Source organism: Cucurbita moschata, unplaced genomic scaffold (assembly GCF_002738365.1).
Source record: "Cucurbita moschata cultivar Rifu unplaced genomic scaffold, Cmos_1.0 Cmo_Scf00033, whole genome shotgun sequence".
In the NCBI taxonomy this organism is placed as follows: Eukaryota; Viridiplantae; Streptophyta; class Magnoliopsida; order Cucurbitales; family Cucurbitaceae; genus Cucurbita; species Cucurbita moschata.
In genome coordinates, this window is record NW_019268549.1 from 411,375 (window position 1) to 432,581 (window position 21,207).

The following is a 21,207-nucleotide window of genomic DNA, read 5'->3' on the forward strand; positions in this document are numbered from 1 at the left end:
AAAATATCAATAAAATTTCATATTAATTTGTACCATGACCAAGTAGAAATATTGATGAAAATATCGACCATAAAAATTTAATACCCTAGATTAGATATATATTTTTGAAAAAGTAAAAAGATTGAGAGACCTCATTGGTAGAGATGTCAACGAGGTGGGGTGGAGACCGAGAAAACCTTTCCTACCATTTATATCATTCTTCATTCTCGCAAAATTACACACTTACTTTTGCTTGGATAGGGGTGGGAATTCACCACGAGAAACTGATAGGGATTCGGTTCTCTGCAAGTAATTTTTTCCGTTTATTATTATTAAAAAAAATAAAAAAAATCATAATAAATCAAATGTCCTACAATAGTTTTTAAAAATTCAAAATTTAATATTATAAAATACAATAACTAAAATAATATTGGAATCTTTAATTTTTGTTGTGCAAATAAAAATGGTTCTATCAGTATGAAACTTCAAAATTTTAAGCTTAGGTCGGTTCATATTCTACGACATCTGAAGAAATAACATAATAGAAAAAACTCCCATTTTCATTTCCAAACCCTCTTATTATATACCAAATCACTTCTAGACCTATGAAGCTATGAATTTTAAAAACAAGAACCCATTTTCATTTTGTTTCATATCACCCAAAATCTGGATCTAAGTCAACATTTCAAGTTGGTTATGAGCCCAAAGATTGAGGGAACAAGAAAAGGAAAATTATGGGTCCCCATCTTAGGAAGTGTCCAAAATTAAGTCTGCCAGCTAAAATGCATATCACACATGAATGATGGAGTTATCATTATATTTTATTTATCATTCAGCTTCCGTAAGCCCTATAAAAACCCTAACCCATCTCCAATTCTTCCACACCAATCTCTCACCTCACAATTACCTTACTTTTGGCTTCCATTCAGTTCAAAACAATGGCTTCCAAAGCTACTGCCTCTCTCGCCTTCCTCCTCGCTCTCAATCTTTTCTTCTTCTCCCTCGTCTCGGCCTGCGGTAACTGCTACCCTAACCCCACACCTTCCCCTGAGGATGGAAAATGCCCTAAAGACACTCTTAAACTAGGAGTTTGTGCCAAATTGCTCGGCGGTCTCGTCGATGCAACCATCGGCAAGCCACCGGTGACTCCCTGCTGCAGTCTGATCAATGGCCTAGTTGATCTTGAAGCTGCCGTGTGTCTTTGCACTGCCCTTAAAGCCAATGTGTTAGGAAAGGACCTCAACATCCCCATCTCCCTCAGCTTGCTTCTCAATGCCTGCGGCAAGAAAGTTCCCAATGGATTCCAGTGCTAATTTACCATCTTTGTTGCTTCAATTATTATTCAATATTGGTTCATGTCTTAAAATAATTACAATTGTAGCTCGCTTCTTTGTTTTTCTTCATTTTTTTACTTGTGTTTGAAGGTCAATAAGTTCACCTAATGGTCATTTGCTTAGTGACTGATGTTTTAATATATTAAAATGAAGGAATTTATTATTTCCATCTTCTTTCCGTAATTCTTCCATCAAAATTTTGTTTAGCTTGTTCCAATGAGGAAATTGAAATGTATAAATATACTTGGAAACAAATCAAAATGACCAACTCTATCGACACAGACACCCCATGCAATTTTACAATATCTTTCATTTATGATTGTGTCCAATTGTCTTATAATATCTATCGACTTGGTTAATTCGATAATGATCGTCCATATCATCGTATATTCTTTCGAAATTCGCCTATGATGAAGCCATTACTATATTTTCCTGTTTCCAATCTAGAATATTTAGGGGTTGCAACATCTATAACATCCTTAAGTCGTCATTACTCATCAAGCACTTGCCACATGAATTCTTACTTGTTGACACATTAATAATTTCCTAACATTTTACAATAGTTTGTTTCCCCGCGTCCTTGGTAAGATGTCACCATTATACTCCCTTAAATTGTTGCACTTCTTATTACCAACCATATGCACTCTTAAGCGTGGGATAGCGTCTTTTCCTTGAGGGATGACCCCATGGTACATGTTTTTTTTGTACCGAGGACCTTGATTCGAAGGTTATTGTCCCCTAGACACTCTTCCTAGGAGATTTATGGGGTCCTATGGTCATTGAACAACTCAATTCTAACCTATGCCCTAGGTTTTATGCGTTCCCGGTGACAAAGCCTAATACCTGCATCTAAAACTTCATGTGCTCCCTACAACATCATCTGAATATCTATGCCCAAAAATTCATGCATTTCCTATGATGTAGTCTGTGTCATAAGACCATGTCGCATTGCATATAAGGAGGTCTTTAGGGTATCTTGAGTTTTAACTCTAAGAGTTCTTTGGTAAGTCTTGAGGCACAACCATGACAAGATTCTTAACATGTAAGTTCTAATCCATATGAGTCATAAACAATTCTGTAACCTACATAAATTTTTCGTAAACATCTATATTTCATAAGCATTTTGTCACCTAGTATTCATGCAAACCTTGATTTCTTATAAAGAGTTTTTGGGTAGTTCCATCCTTTTCTTCATGGTTGGTGCCCAAACATGTTCTAATCCTTTCGTGAGGTCTCACATGATTATCCTTAAGCTCATAAATAAGTCTCATATAAAGTTGCATAACATTTGAAGTCTTTTTAGGTTGTTGAAACATTTCAAAATTCTTACACGGTATTTTGATTATTTACCACCTCAGATCTTGATTTGAGTTCTTAACATATTCTAATAACCTCAAACCTTGCGTAATCCATTTAAACCAGGAAATAAAACTCCTAAAATTTTTCGCTATTTAGATACCACTTGAGTTAAAAACTAGTGGTGCGTAACTATAGGGAAATTTTGGTCATTTTACACCTATCATTGGTTTAGCTCCTCAACCTAATACAATAACCACAAATTTCGTGCATAACCCTACCATGTTATTTAAGCCTTCTATTAACATTTCATGAGTAGGGTAGTCCATTTTAGTGGGTTATTTTAAATTCACTTGCATTCTCAGCCAATTGTCCGGTTTAGGTCTTTGACTTTCAATTCTTGTCTTAATTTTTCCATAGTTCTTTAACCATCTCGTAAATTTCACACCTGAAATTGACTCGGATTCGACTTTAACTCACAATTAGAATCCGTTAGGGAGATTCCTTCATTTCATTAGCTTGTAAAATTTTCCTTTGGCAAGCTCAAATCACTTTTTCCCTGTTCCTAACAACACCGTGATTTCATAGTTACATATGTCGTAGTGATATAATTTTTCTTTGACACTATCACTGTCGATATCTATAGTAGTCTATAAGTTCTAATTATCTACCAAGCCTTCTTGGTCATTTCATTTGAAACAATTTATAAGTACATGAGGGTACATCCTTTTTCGTGTTTCTAGTCACAACACTACATTGTTTTTCTAGGTTTCAAGACATCTCACTAAAACATTCTAACATTCCTTAGTAAAATCATTTTAATGTGTATACTAGTGTTTAATAGCTTATTAACCTCGTTTCGTTAGACTATATATCTTCACCATTACAATAAAAACCTTACTAAATCTAAACATGTTCTAAATCATCGATACATTATGTAGTACTCACATTTCAAGCATAGTAAATCAACAGATGTACATTATTTACTATCTTTCATAAGGCATACCTGACAGTGACAAAGCGTCCCTCCAAGGCCATGGAAGCATTCTGAGCCTACATTGTAGGGTAGTTTACAAAATCTATAAGCCTAGAGCTTTGATACTAACTTTAGCGACCCTATTTTTTATAATAAAATGGAGAAGCCACTGCATGCATGACATGCTTAATATTTGCACAAAAGTTAGTAAAAACATTTCATAACCATGCCATAGACTTAAACGTTCCTACTAAATTCATTTAAAAATATGGTTATCAACAACGTAGCGGAAAAACACATTACATGAATTAAATAAACTAAAGCAACACCCCATTTCCCAACTCCTAGATCCGTGCCAACTCGCAAGCCACTCTAATCCGCATGATCGACTTGTGATTGAGCTGTGCCTGGCTCAACTTGGCGCGCTCTAGCATCTTTGATCGGTGCATTTGGCTCGATTTGTCTATTTTGAGCCCCTTTGACATCTTTGGATCCTTTCCTACTATTTTTACTCTATTGGGAGCCAATTTTGATGTTTTTAGAGGATTGGTTACTTACTTTGGATACCACAAACGATTCTTGGTTCTTCCACCACGTTTTGTCCTCGCAGGTATATTTCTTAAAAAAATTCATAAAATATCACACAACATGACATAAAATTACTATATCTCAAGATTGAGTTTTCTAAAAGAAATATGCACCTTATTAATATATATATATATATAGTAACTTTTAAACTTTAAGCCTTTCTTAGCCATTCTATATTTAAACATCACTTTTATGGAATGTGATCCTAGTTCATTTATGTACTCATCCTTTACTTTAAGTGTCAAAATTATGTATATATATCTCTAGCTTACAAATACACCCAATTCTAATATACATTAATTAATTTGATTAAATTTTGTAATTTTCATATATTATCTTATGATTTGGAATCTGGAATTGGATGTGAGAGCTAGGTGGCAAAGTATTAATTTATATTTGTAATTGAAAACAAATATGTATATGGGAGTGTTGTGCATATGAAGTATTATACAATAACAACAGAAATTTGTCATTCTAACAATCTCTATATATTCATATTATAGTATGACATGTGAAGCATCTCTATTTTCTTTATGAAACTGATCATATTATATGTTTTATTGTTTTTCGTGTGGTGTCGAATTTAAATATCATTGGCCCAATAGAGGTGTGCCACCCATCATAATTTAGTAAACATTGTTAATGGTAATCAATAAGGATCTATAACAAAATCATATAATTTAAAATGCCTAGATATAACCAAAGTTTAAAATATCGATGCTGACAGTAATCTGAAAATTTAAATTTTATGTAAATGTAGATAAAAATGTTAACAAAAGGTCGATGTTTATGAATATTTCTTTAAAAATAAAAAAAAATAAATATTATCAATTTCATGAAGGACATACTTTCAAAACTTATTAGAAAATGTTCATTAATTCTTTTCTAAGGAAAAGAAAAAAAAAACACCACTAACTAAATGTATGGACTAAATTTATTATTGCAATGACATGAATTGAAATAGAACAAAAGTCTATTGAATGGAGAAAAAAAAGGCCATATACAAGAAATTTGAACTATATTATAACCTCTTCAAATACTAGGATTAAATAGAAAATTTAGAGATATATATTAAATACCAAGTTGGGTTCTTCAAAGAATTGCCTTAAATGAGTGAGGGAATTGCTGTTTAAACAAAAAAATAGAAGACAGAGTGGAGAGAAATTTCTTTGGGTTAGCTAAAAGTCATGTAAATGAAGAATATATTACCCTTCCTGTGTTCGCCCGACACCTGTCGAATTCTCTCCTAACATTTTACTATGAAGTATTTTATCTGATTTCTACAAAAATAAAATAAAATAAAATAAATGAACAATATTGTGAGTTAAAATTGATATAGAAATCGAGGATGAAGATGGTCTCAAACATCTTGGAAATAAGAACGCGTTTACATTTTGCTCCATACCACGGGAAATCTGGATGAAGTCAACATTTCAAGTTTGTTATGAGCCCAAAGATTAAGGGAAGAACAAGAGGAAAATTATGGGACCCCATCTCACCAAGTCTCCAAAATTAAGCTGTTTGCATAAACTCCTGAGCTCTACAACTCTGCCAGCTAAAGTCCATACCACACATCGATGATGGAGTTATCATTCTTTTTTTATGATTGTACGCCACTTTCAGCTTCCATAAGCCCTATAAAAACCCAACCCATCTCCAACTCTCCCACACCAATCTCTCACCTCACAATTACCTTACTTTTGGTTTCCATTCAGTTCAAAACAATGGCTTCCAAAGCTACTGCCTCCCTCGCCTTCCTCCTCGCTCTCAATCTCCTCTCATTCTCCCTCGTCTCCGCCTGCGGTGACTGCTACCCTAACCCCACACCTTCCCCTGAGGATGGAAAATGCCCTAAAGACACTCTTAAACTAGGAGTTTGTGCCAAATTGCTGGGCGGTCTCGTTGATGCAACCATCGGCAAGCCACCGGTGACTCCATGCTGCAGTCTGATCAATGGCCTAGTTGATCTTGAAGCTGCCGTGTGTCTTTGCACTGCCCTTAAAGCCAATGTGTTAGGAAAGGACCTCAACATCCCCATCTCCCTCAGCTTGCTTCTCAATGCCTGCGGCAAGAAAGTTCCCAATGGATTCCAGTGCTAATTTACCATCTTTGTTGCTCAATTATTATTCAAAATTGGTTAATGTTTTGAAATAATTACAATTGTAGCTCGCTTCTTTGTTTTTCTTCATGTTTTTTACTTGTGTTTGAAGGTCAATAAGTTCACCTATTGATCATTGCTTAGTGATCGATGTTTTAATATATTAAAAATGAAAGAATTTATTATTTCTATCTTCTTTTCCTAATCCTTCCACCAAAATTTTGTTGGAAATTCACATGTATAAATATACTGAGGGTGAATTCCATAGAGTCTGAACTGCTTGACAAATTTAACATGTTTTCGAGTTAGACATTTTGATTTGTTTATTGGGGGAGATCAGTGTTAAAATTCAACTGCATGCACCACCCTTTCAAAGCACTAGAAATGAGATAGAATTCACTAGAAATTAGATGTAAAGTATGGATATGATCCAACTCTATCCACACAGACATTCCATGCAATTTTACAATATCTTTTATATATGGTTGTGTCAATATCTATCGACTTAGTTAGTTCAACGATGATTGTCCTTATCGTCGTATATACTTTCGAAATTTGCCTATGATGAATATATTACTATATTTTCCTGCTTCTACTCTAGAATATTTAGGGGTTGTAACATCTCTGCCGTCCTTAAGTCGTCATAACTCATCAAGCACTTGCCACATGAATTCTTACTTTGTTGACAAATTAATAATTTCCTAACATCCTACACTAACTTGTCTCCCCCTCTTCCTGTGTAAGATGTCACCATTCTACTCCCTTAAATTGTTGCACCTCTTATTACCGACCACATGTATTCCTATTGTTGTCTAGCGTCTTTTCCTGGAGGGATAACCCCATGATACAAGGACCTTGGTTCGAAGGTTATTGTCCCCTAGACACTCCTCCTAGTTAGGAGACTCGTGGGGTCCTATGGTCATCAAACAACTCAATTCTAACCTATGCTTTAGATTTTATGCGTTTCCCACGACAGAGCCTAATACCTGCACTAAAACTTCATGTGCTCTCTATGACATCGTCTGAATATCTACGCCCAAGGATTCATGCATTCCCTGTAATGTAGTGTCATAAGATCATGTTACATTGCACATAAAGTGGTCTTTAGGGTATCTTGAGTTCTAACTCTAAGAGTTCTTTGGTAAGTCTTGAGGCACAACTAAGGCAAGATTCTTAACATGTAAATTCTAATCTATGAGTCATAAACAATTGTGGTAACATGCATAAATTTTTCATAAACATCTAATATTTCATAAGCATCTTGTCACCTAGTATTCATGCAAATCTTGATTTCTTATAAAGAGTCTTTGGGGTACTTCCATCATTTTCCTCATGGTTGGTGCCCCAAACATGTTCTAATCCTCTCGTGAGGTCTCACATGATTACCCTTAAGCTCATAAATAAGTCTCATATAAAGTTTCATAACATTTGAAGGTTGTTGAAACATCTCAAAATTCTTATAGGGGTATTTTGATCCTTTACTACCTCTGATATTGGTTTGAGTTCTTAACATATTCTAATAGCCTTAAACCTTGCATAATAAAACTCCTAAAAATTTCTGCTATTTAGAGATCACTCGAGTTAAAAACTAGTGGTGCATAACTATAGGAAAATTTTGGTAATTTTACACCTATCATTGGTTTAGCCCCTCAACATAATACAATAACCACAAATTTCATGCATAATGGTGCCGCGTTATATTAAGCCTTCTATTAACATTTCATGAGTAGGGTAGTCCATTTTAGTAGGTCATTTTAAATTCACTTGCATTCTTATCAAATTGTCCGGTTTAGGTTTTGACTTTCAGTTCTTGTCTTAGGTTTTCCATAGTCTTTTAACTATCTCGTAAATTTCACACCTGAAATTGACTTAGATTTCGCTTTAAAATCACAATTAGAATCAGTCAGGGAGATTCCTTCATTTCATTAGCATGTAAAATTTTCCTTTCGAAAGCCCAAATCACTTTTCCCCTGTTCCTAACAACACCGTGATTTCATAGTTACATATTTGTAGTGATAGAATTTTTCTTAGACACTACCGCTTTTGATATCTATAGCAGTCTATAAGTTCTAATTGTCTACCAAGTCTTCTGGGCTGTTTCATTTGAAACAATTTATAAGTACATGTGGTAACTCCTTTTTCATGTCACTAGTCAAAATACTACATTGTTTTTGGAAACATTCTAACATTCCTCAACAAAATCATTTTAATGCGTATACTAATATTTAATAGCTTTTTAACTTCCTTTCGTGAGACTATATATCTTTACAATTACAATAAAAATCTTACTAAATCTAAACATGTTCTAAATCATCAATACATTGTGTAGTACTCACATTTCAAGCATAGTAAACCAACATATGTACATTATTTATTATCTCTTATAAGGCATACGTGAAGGTGACAAAGAGTCACTATAAGGCTATGGAAGCATTCTGAGCCAAAATTGTAGGGTAGTTACAAAATCTATAAGTCTAAAGCTTTGATACTAACTTTAGTGACCCTATTTTTTATAATAAAATGGAGAAGCCACTGCATGCATGACATGCCTAATATGTGCAGTAGTAAAAACATTTCATAATGATGCCATAGACTTAAACGTTCATACTAAATTCATTTAAAATAATATTGTTATCAACAACATAGCGAAAAACACATCACATGAATTTAAATAAACTAAAGCAACGCCCCATTTCCCAACTCCTAGATCTGTGCCAACTCGCAAGCCACTCTGACTCGCATGGTTGATCCGTGATCGAGCTGTGGCCGGCTCAACTTGGCGCACTCTAGCAGCTCTAATCGGTGCATTTGGCTCGGTTTGTCTATTTTGAGCCCCTTTGACATCTTTGGATCATTTCCTACAATTTTTACTCCATTGGGAGCCAATTTTGACGTTTTTAGGGGGCTTAGTTACTTACTTTGGATACCACAAACCAACATTGGTTCTTTCACCATGTTTTGTCCTCAGACACATATTTCTTAAAAAAATTATCAGGAGATCACACAACATAAAATTATTTTAAGCAAAACATACTTAATTTTGTATATCCCATGATTGAGTCATCTAAAAGAAATATGCACCTTATTAATATATAAAGTAACTTTTAAATTTTTTAAGTCTTTCTTAGTCATCCTATGTTTAAAGATCACTACTTTTATTCGAATGTGATTCTAGTTCATTTATGTACTCATCCTTTGCTCGAATGTCACAAAATTATGTACAAATCTCTCTAGTTTACTAATACACTCAATTCTAATATACATTAATTAATTGGATTAAATTTTGTAATTTTCATATATTATCTTATAATTTGGAATTTGGAATATGGAATCTGGAATTGGATGTGAGAGCTAGGTGGCAAAGTATTAATTTATATTTGTAATTGAAAACTATGTATATGGGAGTGTTGTGCATATGAAGTATTATACAATAACAACAGAAAATATCATTCTAACAATCTCTATATATTCATATAATAGTATGACATGTGAAGCATCTCTATTTTCTTTATGAAACAGATCATATTATATGTTTAATTGTTTTTCATATTTTTCAACCTATTTGTGTAACATGTGGTGCCAAATTAAATATCATTGGTCCAATAGAAGTATGCCACACATCATAATTTAGTAAACATTGTTAATGGTAATCAATAAGGATCTATATCAAAATCATATAATTTAAAATGCCTAGATATAACCAAAGTTTAAAATATCGATGACAGTAATCTAAAAATTTAAATTTTATGTAAATGTAAGATAAAAATGTTAACAAAACATCGATGTGTATGAATATTTCTTGAAAAATAAAAAAAAATAAATATTATCAATTTCATGAAGGACATACTTTCAAAACTTACTAGAGAATGTTCATAAATTCTTTTTTAAGGAAAAAAACACCACTAACTAAATATACTAACTAAATATATGGACTAAATTTAATGGTTGTTGTAATGACATCAACTGAAATAGAACAAAGTCGGTTGAATGGAGAAAAAAAATGCCATACAAGAAATTTTGACTATATTATTACTTGTGTTAAAATGATAGGATTAAATAGAAAATTTAGAGACATGTATTAAATACCGAGTTGGGTTCTTCAAAGAACTGCCTTAAATGAGCGAGGGAATTGCTGTTTAAACAAAAAATGGAAGACGGAGTGGAGAAAAATTTCTTTATGTTGCTAAAAGTTCTGAAGATGAAGAGTATATTACCCTTCTAGTCTTTGCCCGACACCTGTCGAATTCCCTCCTTACATTTTACTATGAAGTATTTAATCTATTTCTACAAAAATAAATGAACAATAGTGTTAGTGAAAATTGATATAGAAATCGAGGATGAAGATGGTCTCAAACATCTTGGAAATAAGAACGCCTTTACATTTTGCTCCATATCACGGGAAATCTGGATGAAGTCAACATTTCAAGTTTGTTACGAGCCCAAAGATTAAGGGAAGAAGAAGAGGAAAATTATGGGTACCCATCTCAGGAAGTGTCCAAAATTAAGTCTGCCGGCTATAATGCATATCACACATGAATGATGGAGATATCATTATTTATTTTTTATTTATCATTCAGCTTCCATAAGCCCTATAAAAACCCCAACTCATCTCCAATTCTCCCACACCAATCTCTCACCTCACAATTACCTTACTTTTGGTTTCCATTCAGTTCAAAACAATGGCTTCCAAAGCTACTGCCTCCCTCGCTTTCCTCCTCGCTCTCAATCTCATCTCCTTCTCCCTCGTCTCGGCCTGCGGTGACTGCTACCCTAACCCCACACCTTCCCCTGAGGATGGAAAATGCCCTAAAGACACTCTTAAACTAGGAGTTTGTGCCAAATTGCTGGGCGGTCTCGTTGATGCAACCATCGGCAAGCCACCGGTGACTCCATGCTGCAGTCTGATCAATGGCCTAGTTGATCTTGAAGCTGCCGTGTGTCTTTGCACTGCCCTTAAAGCCAATGTGTTAGGAAAGGACCTCAACATCCCCATCTCCCTCAGCTTGCTTCTCAATGCCTGCCGCAAGAAAGTTCCCAATGGATTCCAGTGCTAATTTACCATCTTTGTTGCTTCAATAATTATTCAATATTGGTTAATGTTTTGAAATAATTACAATTGTAGCTCGCTTCTTTGTTTTTCTTCATGTTTTTTACTTGTGTTTGAAGGTCAATAAGTTCACCCATTGTTCATTTGCTTAGTGATCGAAGTTTTAATATATTAAAATGAAAGAATTTATTATTTCTATCTTCTTTTCCTAATGCTTCCACCAAAATTTTGTTCAACTTGTTCCAATGAGGAAATTGAAATGTATTGCTTGACAAATTTAACACGCGGACACATAACTATCTTCTAATATTTGACATCTGACATTCGGTTTGTTTGTTGGTGGAGAGCAGTGTTAAAATTCAACTGCATGCCCCACGCTTTTTAAAGACTACACTAGAAATTAGATGTGACTCTATCGACATAGACACTCCATGCAATTTTACAATATCTTTCTATGTGGTTGTGTCCAACTATCTTATAATATCTATCGACTTGGTAAGTTCGACGTTGATCATCCATATCACCATATATTCTTTCGAAATTCACATACGATCAAGTCCATTACTATATTTTCCTGCTTCCAATCTAGAATATTCCGGTGTTGTAACATCTTTGTCGTCCTTAGGTCGTTATAACTCATCTAGCACTTGCCACATGAATTTTACTTGTTCATTAATTTCCTAACATCCTACAATAACTTCTCCCCTCTTCCTTGGTAAGATGTCACAATTATACTCCCTTAAATTGTTGCACTTTTTATTACCAACTATATGCACTCTTTTGCATTGTGGTTGTTTTTTTTTTAGGGATAACTGCATGGAACATGTTTTTTTTTTTGTACCGAGGACCTTGATTCGAAGGTTATTGTCCCCAAGACACTCCTCCTAGGAGACTTATGGGGTCCTATAGTCATTGTACAACTCAATTCTAACCTTTGCCCTAGGTTTTATGCGTTCCCAGCAACAAAGCCTAATACTTGCATCTAAAGCTTCATGCGCTCCCTACGACATCGTCTGAATACTTATGCCCAAGGTTTCATGCATGTCGTGTGATGTAGTCTGTGTCATAAGACCATGTTCCACTGTACATTAGAAGGTATTTAGGGTATCTTGAGTTCTAATTCTAAGAGTTCTTTATTAAGTCTTGAGGCACAACCAAGACAAGATTATTAACATGTAAGTCCAAATTCATATGAGTCATAAACAATTACGCTAACATGCATAAATTTTTCATAAACATCAATATTTCATAAGCATTTAGTCACCTAGTATTCATACAAACCTTGATTTCTTATAAAGAGTCCTTGGGGTAGTTTCATTATTTTCATCATGGTTGGTGCCCCAAACATGTTCTAATCCCCTCCTGAGGTCTCACGTGATTATCCTTAAGCTCATAAATAAATTTCATATAAAGTTCTATAACATTTGAAGTCTTTTTAGGTGGTTGAAACATCTATTCTTACCGGATTATGTTAATCATTTACCACCTCAAATCTTAGTTTGAGTTGTTAACATATTCCAATAGCCTTAAACCTTGAATAATCTCTTTAAACCAAGAAATAAAGTTCCTTGTAAAATTTTGTCATTTTACACCTATACTTGGTTTAGTCCCTTGACATAATACAATAATTATAATAACCACAAATTTCATGTATAACCTTATCACGTTATATTAAGCTTTCAGTTAAAATTTAATGAGCAGCGAAGTCCATTTTAGTGGGTTATTTTAAAGTTACTTGCATTATGAAAAAATTGTCCGGTTTGGGTTGTTGTCTCTCAGTTCTTGTCTTAATTTTTCCATAGTCCTTTAAATCATCTCGTAAATTTCACACCTGCAACTATCTCAAATCACTCTTTCCCCTGTTCGTACCAACACCATGATTTCATAGTTACATATTTCGTAGAGATAGAATTTTTCTACGACACTACCCCTCTCGATATCCATAGTAGTCTATAGATTCTTATTGTCTACCAAGCCTACTTGGTCAATTCATTTGAAGCAATTTATAAGTACAGGTGGGTACATCCTTTTTTGTGTCTCTAGTCACAACACTACATTGTTTTTCTAAGTTTCGAGACATCTGATTGAAATATCTAATCTTCCTCAGCAAAATCATTTTAATGTATATACTAGTGTTTAGTAGCTTATTAATCTCCTTTTGTGAGACTATATATCTTTACAATTACAGTAAAAATCTTACTAAATCTAAACATGTTCTAAATCATCGATACATTATGTAGTACTCACATTTCAATCATAGTAAATCAACATATATACATTATTTATTATCTTTCATAAGACATACTTGACGGTGACAAAGCGTCGTTGCAAGTCCATAGAAACATTTTGAGCCTAAGTTGAGTTTACAAAATCTATAAGCCTAAAATTTTGATACTAATTTTAACGACCTTATAATTTTGATACTAATTTTAACGACCTTATTTTTTATAATAGAAATGTTAGTAAAACATTTCCTAGTGAAGCAAATTCATTTAAAATAATATTGTTATCAACAACGTAAACTGGAAAACACATTACATGAAATTAAATAAACTAAAGCAATGCCCCATGACACAATCCCAGATCTGTGCCAACCCGCAAGCTTCTCTGACTCGCATGATTGACTCGTGACCGAGCTGTGGCTGGTTCAACTTGGCGTGCTCTAGCAGTTCTGATCGGTGCCTTTGGCTCGGTTTGTCTATTTTGAGCCCCTTTGACATCTTTGGATCATTTCCTACCATTTTTACTCTCTTGAGAGCCAATTTAACGTTTTTAGAAGCTAACATGAGTTCTTTCAGTATGTTTCATCCCCACACACATCTTTCTATAAAAAACGCATAGGAGATCACATAACATAAAATTACTCTAAACAAAACATGCTTAATTTTGTAGTTCCCATGATTAAGTCATCGAAAAGAAATATGCACCTTATAAGTATATATAATAACTTTTAAACTGTTTAAGCCTTTCTCTGCTAAAGTGATCTAACTTCATTTATTAATTTGATTAATTTTTTAAATTTTCATATATTATCTTATAATTTGGAATCTCCAATGGGATGTGAGAGCTAGGTGGCAAAGTATTAATTTATGTTCGTAAATGAAAACAAATATGTATATGGGAGTGTTTTGCATATGAAATATTATGCAATAACAATAGAAAATATTATATATATAATAGTATGACATGTGAAGCATCTCTATTTTCTTTATCAAACTTATCATATTATATGTTTAATTGTTTTTCATATTTTTCCACCCATTTATGTAACATGAGGTGCCAAATTTAAATATCATAGAGGTACACCACACATCATACTTTAGTCAACATTGTTAATGGTAATCCATAAGGATCTATATCAAAATTATATAATTTAAATTGCATAGATATAACCAATGTTTAAAGTATCGGTGCTAACGGTAATATAAAAATCTAAGTTTTATGTAAATGTAGATAAAAATGTTAACAAAAGGTTGTCTATCGATATTATTTTCAATAAGAATTAATTTTTAACTAAATTAGTTAAATAATAATAATGACATACTTTCAAAACTTATCGGAGAAGGTTCATTACTTTTTTTTTAAGAAGAAAATTACCATGGCCTAAATGTAGGGACTCAATGGATATTGAAATGACATGAACTAAATAGAACGAAGTTTTAAAAGTATTGAACCAAGATTTATGTTACCGCTGGAACTATTGAATCGAGAAAAAAAATGTCATACAAGAAATTTGAACTATATTATCACCTCTTCAAATGCTATGATTAAATAGAAAATTTAAAGATATCTATTTACTATATGGATTCTTCAAAGAACTGCGTTAAATGAGCAAAAAAAAAAAATTGTTTTTTAAACAAAAATGGAAGACGGGAGTGGAGAAAGATTGTTTTCTTTTAGCTAAAAGGGACAAAAAAATGAAGAGTATATTACCCTCCCATTTTCGCCCGACAACTTCGCAATTCCCTCATTACATTTTACTTATGAAGTATTCGATTCGGTTTCTACGAAAATAAATAAACATGTAAAAATTAAAATAGGAAGCGAAGGTGAAGACAGTCTCAAACACGTCGAACCAAATCAATGGTCATACCCATGAACTTAAGAATCTTAGAAACAAGAACGCGTTTTCATTTGGTTCCATATCGCGGGAAATCTGGATGAAGTCAACATTTCAAGTTAGTTATTCTCCCAAAGATTAAGGGAAGAAGAAGAGGAAAATTATGGGTACCCATCTCAGGAAGTGTCCAAAATTAAGTCTGCCAGCTATAATGCATATCACACATGAATGATGGAGATATCATTATTTATTTTTTATTTATCATTCAGCTTCCATAAGCCCTACAAAAACCCCAACTCATCTCCAATTCTCCCACACCAATCTCTCACCTCACAATTACCTTACTTTTGGTTTCCATTCAGTTCAAAACAATGGCTTCCAAAGCTACTGCCTCCCTCGCCTTCCTCCTCGCTCTCAATCTTTTCTTCTTCTCCCTCGTCTCGGCCTGCGGGGACTGCTATCCTAACCCCACACCTTCCCCTGAGAATGGAAAATGCCCAAAAGACACTCTTAAGCTAGGAGTTTGTGCCAAATTGCTCGGCGGTCTCGTCGATGCAACCATCGGCAAGCCACCGGTGACTCCCTGCTGCAGTCTGATCAATGGTCTAGTTGATCTTGAAGCTGCCGTGTGTCTTTGCACTGCCCTTAAAGCCAATGTGTTAGGAAAGGACCTCAACATCCCCATCTCTCTCAGCTTGCTTCTCAATGCCTGCGGCAAGAAAGTTCCCAATGGATTCCAGTGCTAATTTACCATCTTTGTTGCTTCAATTATTATTCAATATTGGTTAATGTTTTGAAATAATTACAATTGTAGCTCGCTTCTTTGTTTTGCTTCTTGTTTTTTCCTTTTGTGTTTGAAGGTCAATAAGTTCACCTAATGGTCATTTGCTTAGTGACTGATGTTTTAATATATTAAAATGAATGAATTTATTATTTCCATCTTCTTTCCGTATTTCTTCCATCAAAATTTTGTTTAACTTGTTCCAATGAGGAAATTGAAAGGTATAAATATCTCAAATTTTACATAACACGTCTTCTAACATTTGACTTAGACATTGAATTTGTTTGTTAGTGGAGAGCAGTGTTAAAATTCAAGTACGTGACCCATGTTTTTTTAGAGATTGCACTAGAAATTAGATGTGAAGCATAGGTTCTTATCCGATTCTATCGACACAAACGCTCTATGCAATCTCACAATATCTTTTATATATGGTTGTGTTCAATTGTCAATAATTAGGTATGATTTTCTGAAAATTAGTATTTGGACTTGATAAGTTTAACTATGATTGTCCATGTCACCATATATCCTTTCGAAGTTCACTTATGATGCATTACTATATCCAGATATTGTAACATCTCTTTCGTCTATAGGTCATCATAATTGAACGAGCACTTGCCGCATGAGTTTTACTTATTGAAAGATTAATAATTTCCTAACATCCTACAATAACTCGTATCAACCATGTGCACTCCTAAGTGCTGTGGTTTTCTAGCATTTTCCTTGAGGGATAACTCTCTTGGTACTTCTTTTTTTTTATTTCTTTTTTATACCAAGAACCTTGGTTCGAAGGTTATTGTCTCGTAGAAACTCTCCCTAAGAAACTTATGGGATCCTATGGTCATTGAACAACTCAGTTCTAACCTATGTCCTACGTTTTATGCGTTCATCGCAACAAAGCCTAATACCTGCATCTAAAGCTTCATGCGCTCCCTACGACATCGTCTCAATATCTACTCTCAAGGTTTCATGCATTTCATGTGATGTAGTCTGTGTCATAAGACCATGTTCCACTGCACATCAGGAGGTCTTTAGGGTATCTTGAGTTCTAACTCTAAGAGTTCTTTAGTAAATCTTGAGGCACAACCATGGTAAGATTCTTAACATGTAAGTTTAAATTCATGAGTCATAAACAATTCTGCTAACATGCATAAATTTTTCATAGACATCAATATTTCATAAGCGTCTTTTCACCTAGTATTCATATAAACCTTGATTTCTTATAAACGGTCTTTGAGGTAGTTCCATCATTTTCCTCATGGTTTGTGCCCTAAACATGTTTTAATCCCTTCGTGAGGTCTCACATGATTACCCTTAAGGTCATAAATAAATCTCATATAAAGTTTCATAACATTTGAAGTTTTTTTAGGATGTTGAAACGTCTCAGAATTCTTATAGGGTTATTTTAATCATTTACCACCTCAAATCTTGGTTTGAATTCTTAGCGTATTCCAATAGCTTTAAACCTTGAATAATCCCTTTAAACCAAGAAATAAAGCTCTTGGTAAAAATTTCTTCTATCTAGAGATCATTGAAGTAAAAGACAAGTGGTGGGTAACTATAGAGGCATTTTTGTCATTTTACACCTATCCTTGGTTTAGTCCCTTAACATAATAAAATAACCACAAATTTAACCTTATCATGTTATATTAAGCCTTCTACTAAAATTTACTGAGTAGCGAACTCCATTTTAGTGGGTTATTTTAAAGTCACTTGCATTCTCAGCAAATTGTTCGGTTTAGGTCCTTGACTTTCAATTCTTGTCTTAATTTTTTCATAGTCCTTAACTATCTCGTACATTTCACAACTGAAACTGTCTCGAATTTGGCTTTATAAGCCTAGAGCTTTGATACTAGCTTTAGCAACCCTATTTTTTATAATCCAATGGAGAAGCCACTCCATGCATAACAAGCCTAATATATGCAGAAAAGTTAGTAAAAACATTTCATAGCGATACCATAGACTTAAACATCCATATTCAATTCATTTAAAATAATATTATTATCAACAACATAGCAGAAAAACACATCACATGAATTTAAATAAACTAAAACAACGCCCCTTGAGCCAACTCCCAGTTCCATGCCAACCCGCAAGCTGCTTTGACTCCCATGATCGACCCGTGATCGAGCTGTGGCTAGCTCAACTTGGCGCGCTCTAGCAGCTCTGATTGGTGCATTTGGCTCAATTTGTCTATTTTGAGCCCCTTTTGTATCTTTGGATCATTTCCTACCATTTTTATTCTTTTGGAGCCAATTTTGACGTTTTTAGAGATCTGATTACTTATTTTTCACTTCAAAGAGTGAAAACTATCCCACAAGCTAATTGAGTTCTTTGAACATATTTTGTCTTCACACACATATTTCTTAAAAAAACTCATAGGAGATCACACAACATAAAAATTACTCTAAACAAAACATGCTTAATTTTGTAGTTCCATCATGACTTTTTAAACTTTTTAAGCCTTTCTTAGCCGTCCTAGGCTTGAAGATCACTTTTCATTCAATTCATTTATTAATTTGATTAATTTTTGTAATTTTCATATATGATCTTCAAGGAAAGACAAAAAAATTTCAGGTAATTTGGAATCTTGAATTGAATGCGAGAGCTAGGTGGCGAAGTATTAATTTATGTTTGTAATTGAAAACAAATATGTATATGGGAGAGTTGTGCATATGAAGTATTATACAATAACAACAGAAAATATCATTCTAACAATCTCTATATATTCATATTATTATATGACATGTGAAGCATCTCTATTTTCTTTATAAAACTAATCATATTATATGTTTACACATCGTGCAAAATATAAATATCGTTTGTCCAATAAAAGTATGCCACACATCATAATTTAGTAAACATTTGTTCATAGTAATCGAAAGAGATCTATCAAAATCATACAATTTAAAGTTCATTTTATTCCATATCACGAAAAATCTGGATGAAGTCAACCTTTCAAGTTAGTTATGTGCCCAAAGATTAAGGGAAGAAGAAAATGAAATTGATGGGTCCCCATCTCAGGAAGTGTCCAAAATTAACTCCGCCAGTGCCAGCTAAAATGCTATCACACTTGAAGGATGGAGTTATCATTATATTTTTTTATTTATCATTCAGCTTCCATAAGCCCTATAAAAACCCTAACCCATCTCCAATTTTCCCACACCAATCTCTCACCTCACAATTACCTTACTTTTGGTTTCCATTCAGTTCAAAACAATGGCTTCCAAAGCTACTGCCTCTCTCGCCTTCCTCCTCGCTCTCAATCTTTTCTTCTTCGCCCTCGTCTCGGCCTGCGGGGACTGCTATCCTAATCCCACACCTTCCCCTGAGGATGGAAAATGCCCTAAAGACACTCTTAAACTAGGAGTTTGTGCCAAATTGCTCGGCGGTCTCGTCGATGCAACCATCGGCAAGCCACCGGTGACTCCCTGCTGCAGTCTGATCAATGGCCTAGTTGATCTTGAAGCTGCGGTGTGTCTTTGCACTGCCCTTAAAGCCAATGTGTTAGGAATGGACCTCAACATCCCCATCTCCCTCAGCTTGCTTCTCAATGCCTGCGGCAAGAAAGTTCCCAATGGATTCCAGTGCTAATTTACCATCTTTGTTGCTTCAATAACTATTCAAAATTGGTTAATGTTTTGAAATAATTACAATTGTAGCTCGCTTCTTTGTTTTGCTTCATGTTTTTTACTTGTGTTTGAAGGTCAATAAGTTCACCTATTGGTGATTTGATTAGTGATTGATGTTCTAATATTATAAATTGAAAGAATATATCATCGTTTATCTTTTCATATCTATATAAATTGGAACTTAAATTCAATAAAATAAAAGGTGGTTCTTACGCTGGTGGAGTTTACTCCCTACTTAGGGTATCCATATATTTGAATCAGCATAATTAAAGAAATTAAAAAAAAAAAAAAAAAACACTAAACTAAACTAGGAATAAATATATGAATGGAACAAAAGGAGTTCATGCATCATAACATAGTATAACTAATAACATACCATATCTTACAACATGAGATAACATATATGAGAGCATACATATGAAGCAATGAGAAAAGATGACATGTGTGATAACATATATGAGAGCATACATATGAAGCAATGAGAAAAGATGACATGTGTGGGATAAAAAGGGTACACGTCGTTCATACGGCAAATAAGTCATCAAATCAAGTCAATAATAGAGCTACTTACTTAGTTGGCGGAGGTTGAAGTCATTAATTTATCCTTAGTGTTAGTTAGGATCTATTTCTTAAAATCGGTTTCAACCTATGTGAGCCCACAAAATCAGGTTAAGGCATAATAAACGACTTCATTCATCTAATAACATCAATTAAATCTATGTTCGACTACCAAATAACATAAATTGACCAAGCAATGGTCATACCGACCTCAAATGCTTCTAATTCTAATAATATAAAAAGTGGCTCTAAGACGATCCAAGAGAGTAGGAAAGGGATCTAAATGGCAAAAATCTAGTCCCAGTTAGGTAATCCAAGCCAAAGAAGCTGATAGGCAAGCTAAGCTGATGCTGGAAATGGAAGCCGGTTGGAGGTCGAGGTGTGAGTCACCAATTAGGGTGCGCATGTTGCGGGCTGGCATTTGGTTTTGAGCTATAGGAGATACGAGGTTGGGTTTGCTGGGAGCTATTGAGTTTGGAGTGGGTGGATGACTCGTGTAACGACCTTAATTTTCTACTAAATTAGAGTTGCTATCATATGCATGACATAACTTTTTTATGCATAAACATTCATTTAAAACAATTTCATAAAATGATGTCATGCATTTACATAAAAGTCTTAAAATAACACTAGAGAAATATTAAATTAAAATAAAATCAAGAAAAATATTAAAAAGAACAATGGACTGTAATACCCTATGACCTAAAAAAATAAATGCAACTGTCCTATATAGGTTTCATACTCATTAATATGACGCGCGCTGTCAACCGTACAGTGGTGCTTTACTTTTAAGTGAAATATAAGAGTAGCACAAGGCTAGAGTATTTTAAGAAATACTCAGTAATTTACTTGACTATTGGA

At 33.9% G+C, this 21,207-nt stretch overlaps 5 protein-coding genes across 5 annotated transcripts; all 5 read left to right on the forward strand.

The window, feature by feature from the left end:
* Window positions 1–865: 865 nt before the first annotated feature.
* LOC111430343 (14 kDa proline-rich protein DC2.15-like) lies at window positions 866–1,483 on the forward strand. The gene has a single exon (XM_023066565.1). The coding sequence runs from the start codon at window positions 918–920 to the stop codon at window positions 1,290–1,292; it is 375 nt and encodes a 124-aa protein (XP_022922333.1). The 5' UTR covers window positions 866–917; the 3' UTR covers window positions 1,293–1,483.
* Window positions 1,484–5,849: 4,366 nt separating this feature from the next.
* Window positions 5,850–6,284, forward strand: LOC111430344 (14 kDa proline-rich protein DC2.15-like). Its single transcript, XM_023066566.1, has one exon. The coding sequence runs from the start codon at window positions 5,898–5,900 to the stop codon at window positions 6,270–6,272; it is 375 nt and encodes a 124-aa protein (XP_022922334.1). The 5' UTR covers window positions 5,850–5,897; the 3' UTR covers window positions 6,273–6,284.
* Window positions 6,285–10,925: 4,641 nt separating this feature from the next.
* On the forward strand, window positions 10,926–11,418 carry LOC111430370 (14 kDa proline-rich protein DC2.15-like). The gene has a single exon (XM_023066587.1). The coding sequence runs from the start codon at window positions 10,951–10,953 to the stop codon at window positions 11,323–11,325; it is 375 nt and encodes a 124-aa protein (XP_022922355.1). The 5' UTR covers window positions 10,926–10,950; the 3' UTR covers window positions 11,326–11,418.
* A 4,280-nt stretch (window positions 11,419–15,698) lies between these two features.
* Window positions 15,699–16,294, forward strand: LOC111430349 (14 kDa proline-rich protein DC2.15-like). Its single transcript, XM_023066569.1, has one exon. The coding sequence runs from the start codon at window positions 15,750–15,752 to the stop codon at window positions 16,122–16,124; it is 375 nt and encodes a 124-aa protein (XP_022922337.1). The 5' UTR covers window positions 15,699–15,749; the 3' UTR covers window positions 16,125–16,294.
* A 3,030-nt stretch (window positions 16,295–19,324) lies between these two features.
* Window positions 19,325–19,872, forward strand: LOC111430351 (14 kDa proline-rich protein DC2.15-like). Its single transcript, XM_023066570.1, has one exon. The coding sequence runs from the start codon at window positions 19,376–19,378 to the stop codon at window positions 19,748–19,750; it is 375 nt and encodes a 124-aa protein (XP_022922338.1). The 5' UTR covers window positions 19,325–19,375; the 3' UTR covers window positions 19,751–19,872.
* The last annotated feature ends 1,335 nt before the right edge of the window (window positions 19,873–21,207 follow it).

Excerpts from the sequence above, each read along its gene's own strand:
- LOC111430349 (XM_023066569.1), top strand. The coding sequence starts at position 15,750 with ATGGCTTCCAAAGCTACTGCCTCCCTCGCCTTCCTCCTCGCTCTCAAT.
- LOC111430343 (XM_023066565.1), top strand. The coding sequence starts at position 918 with ATGGCTTCCAAAGCTACTGCCTCTCTCGCCTTCCTCCTCGCTCTCAAT.
- LOC111430344 (XM_023066566.1), top strand. The coding sequence starts at position 5,898 with ATGGCTTCCAAAGCTACTGCCTCCCTCGCCTTCCTCCTCGCTCTCAAT.
- LOC111430351 (XM_023066570.1), top strand. The coding sequence starts at position 19,376 with ATGGCTTCCAAAGCTACTGCCTCTCTCGCCTTCCTCCTCGCTCTCAAT.
- LOC111430370 (XM_023066587.1), top strand. The coding sequence starts at position 10,951 with ATGGCTTCCAAAGCTACTGCCTCCCTCGCTTTCCTCCTCGCTCTCAAT.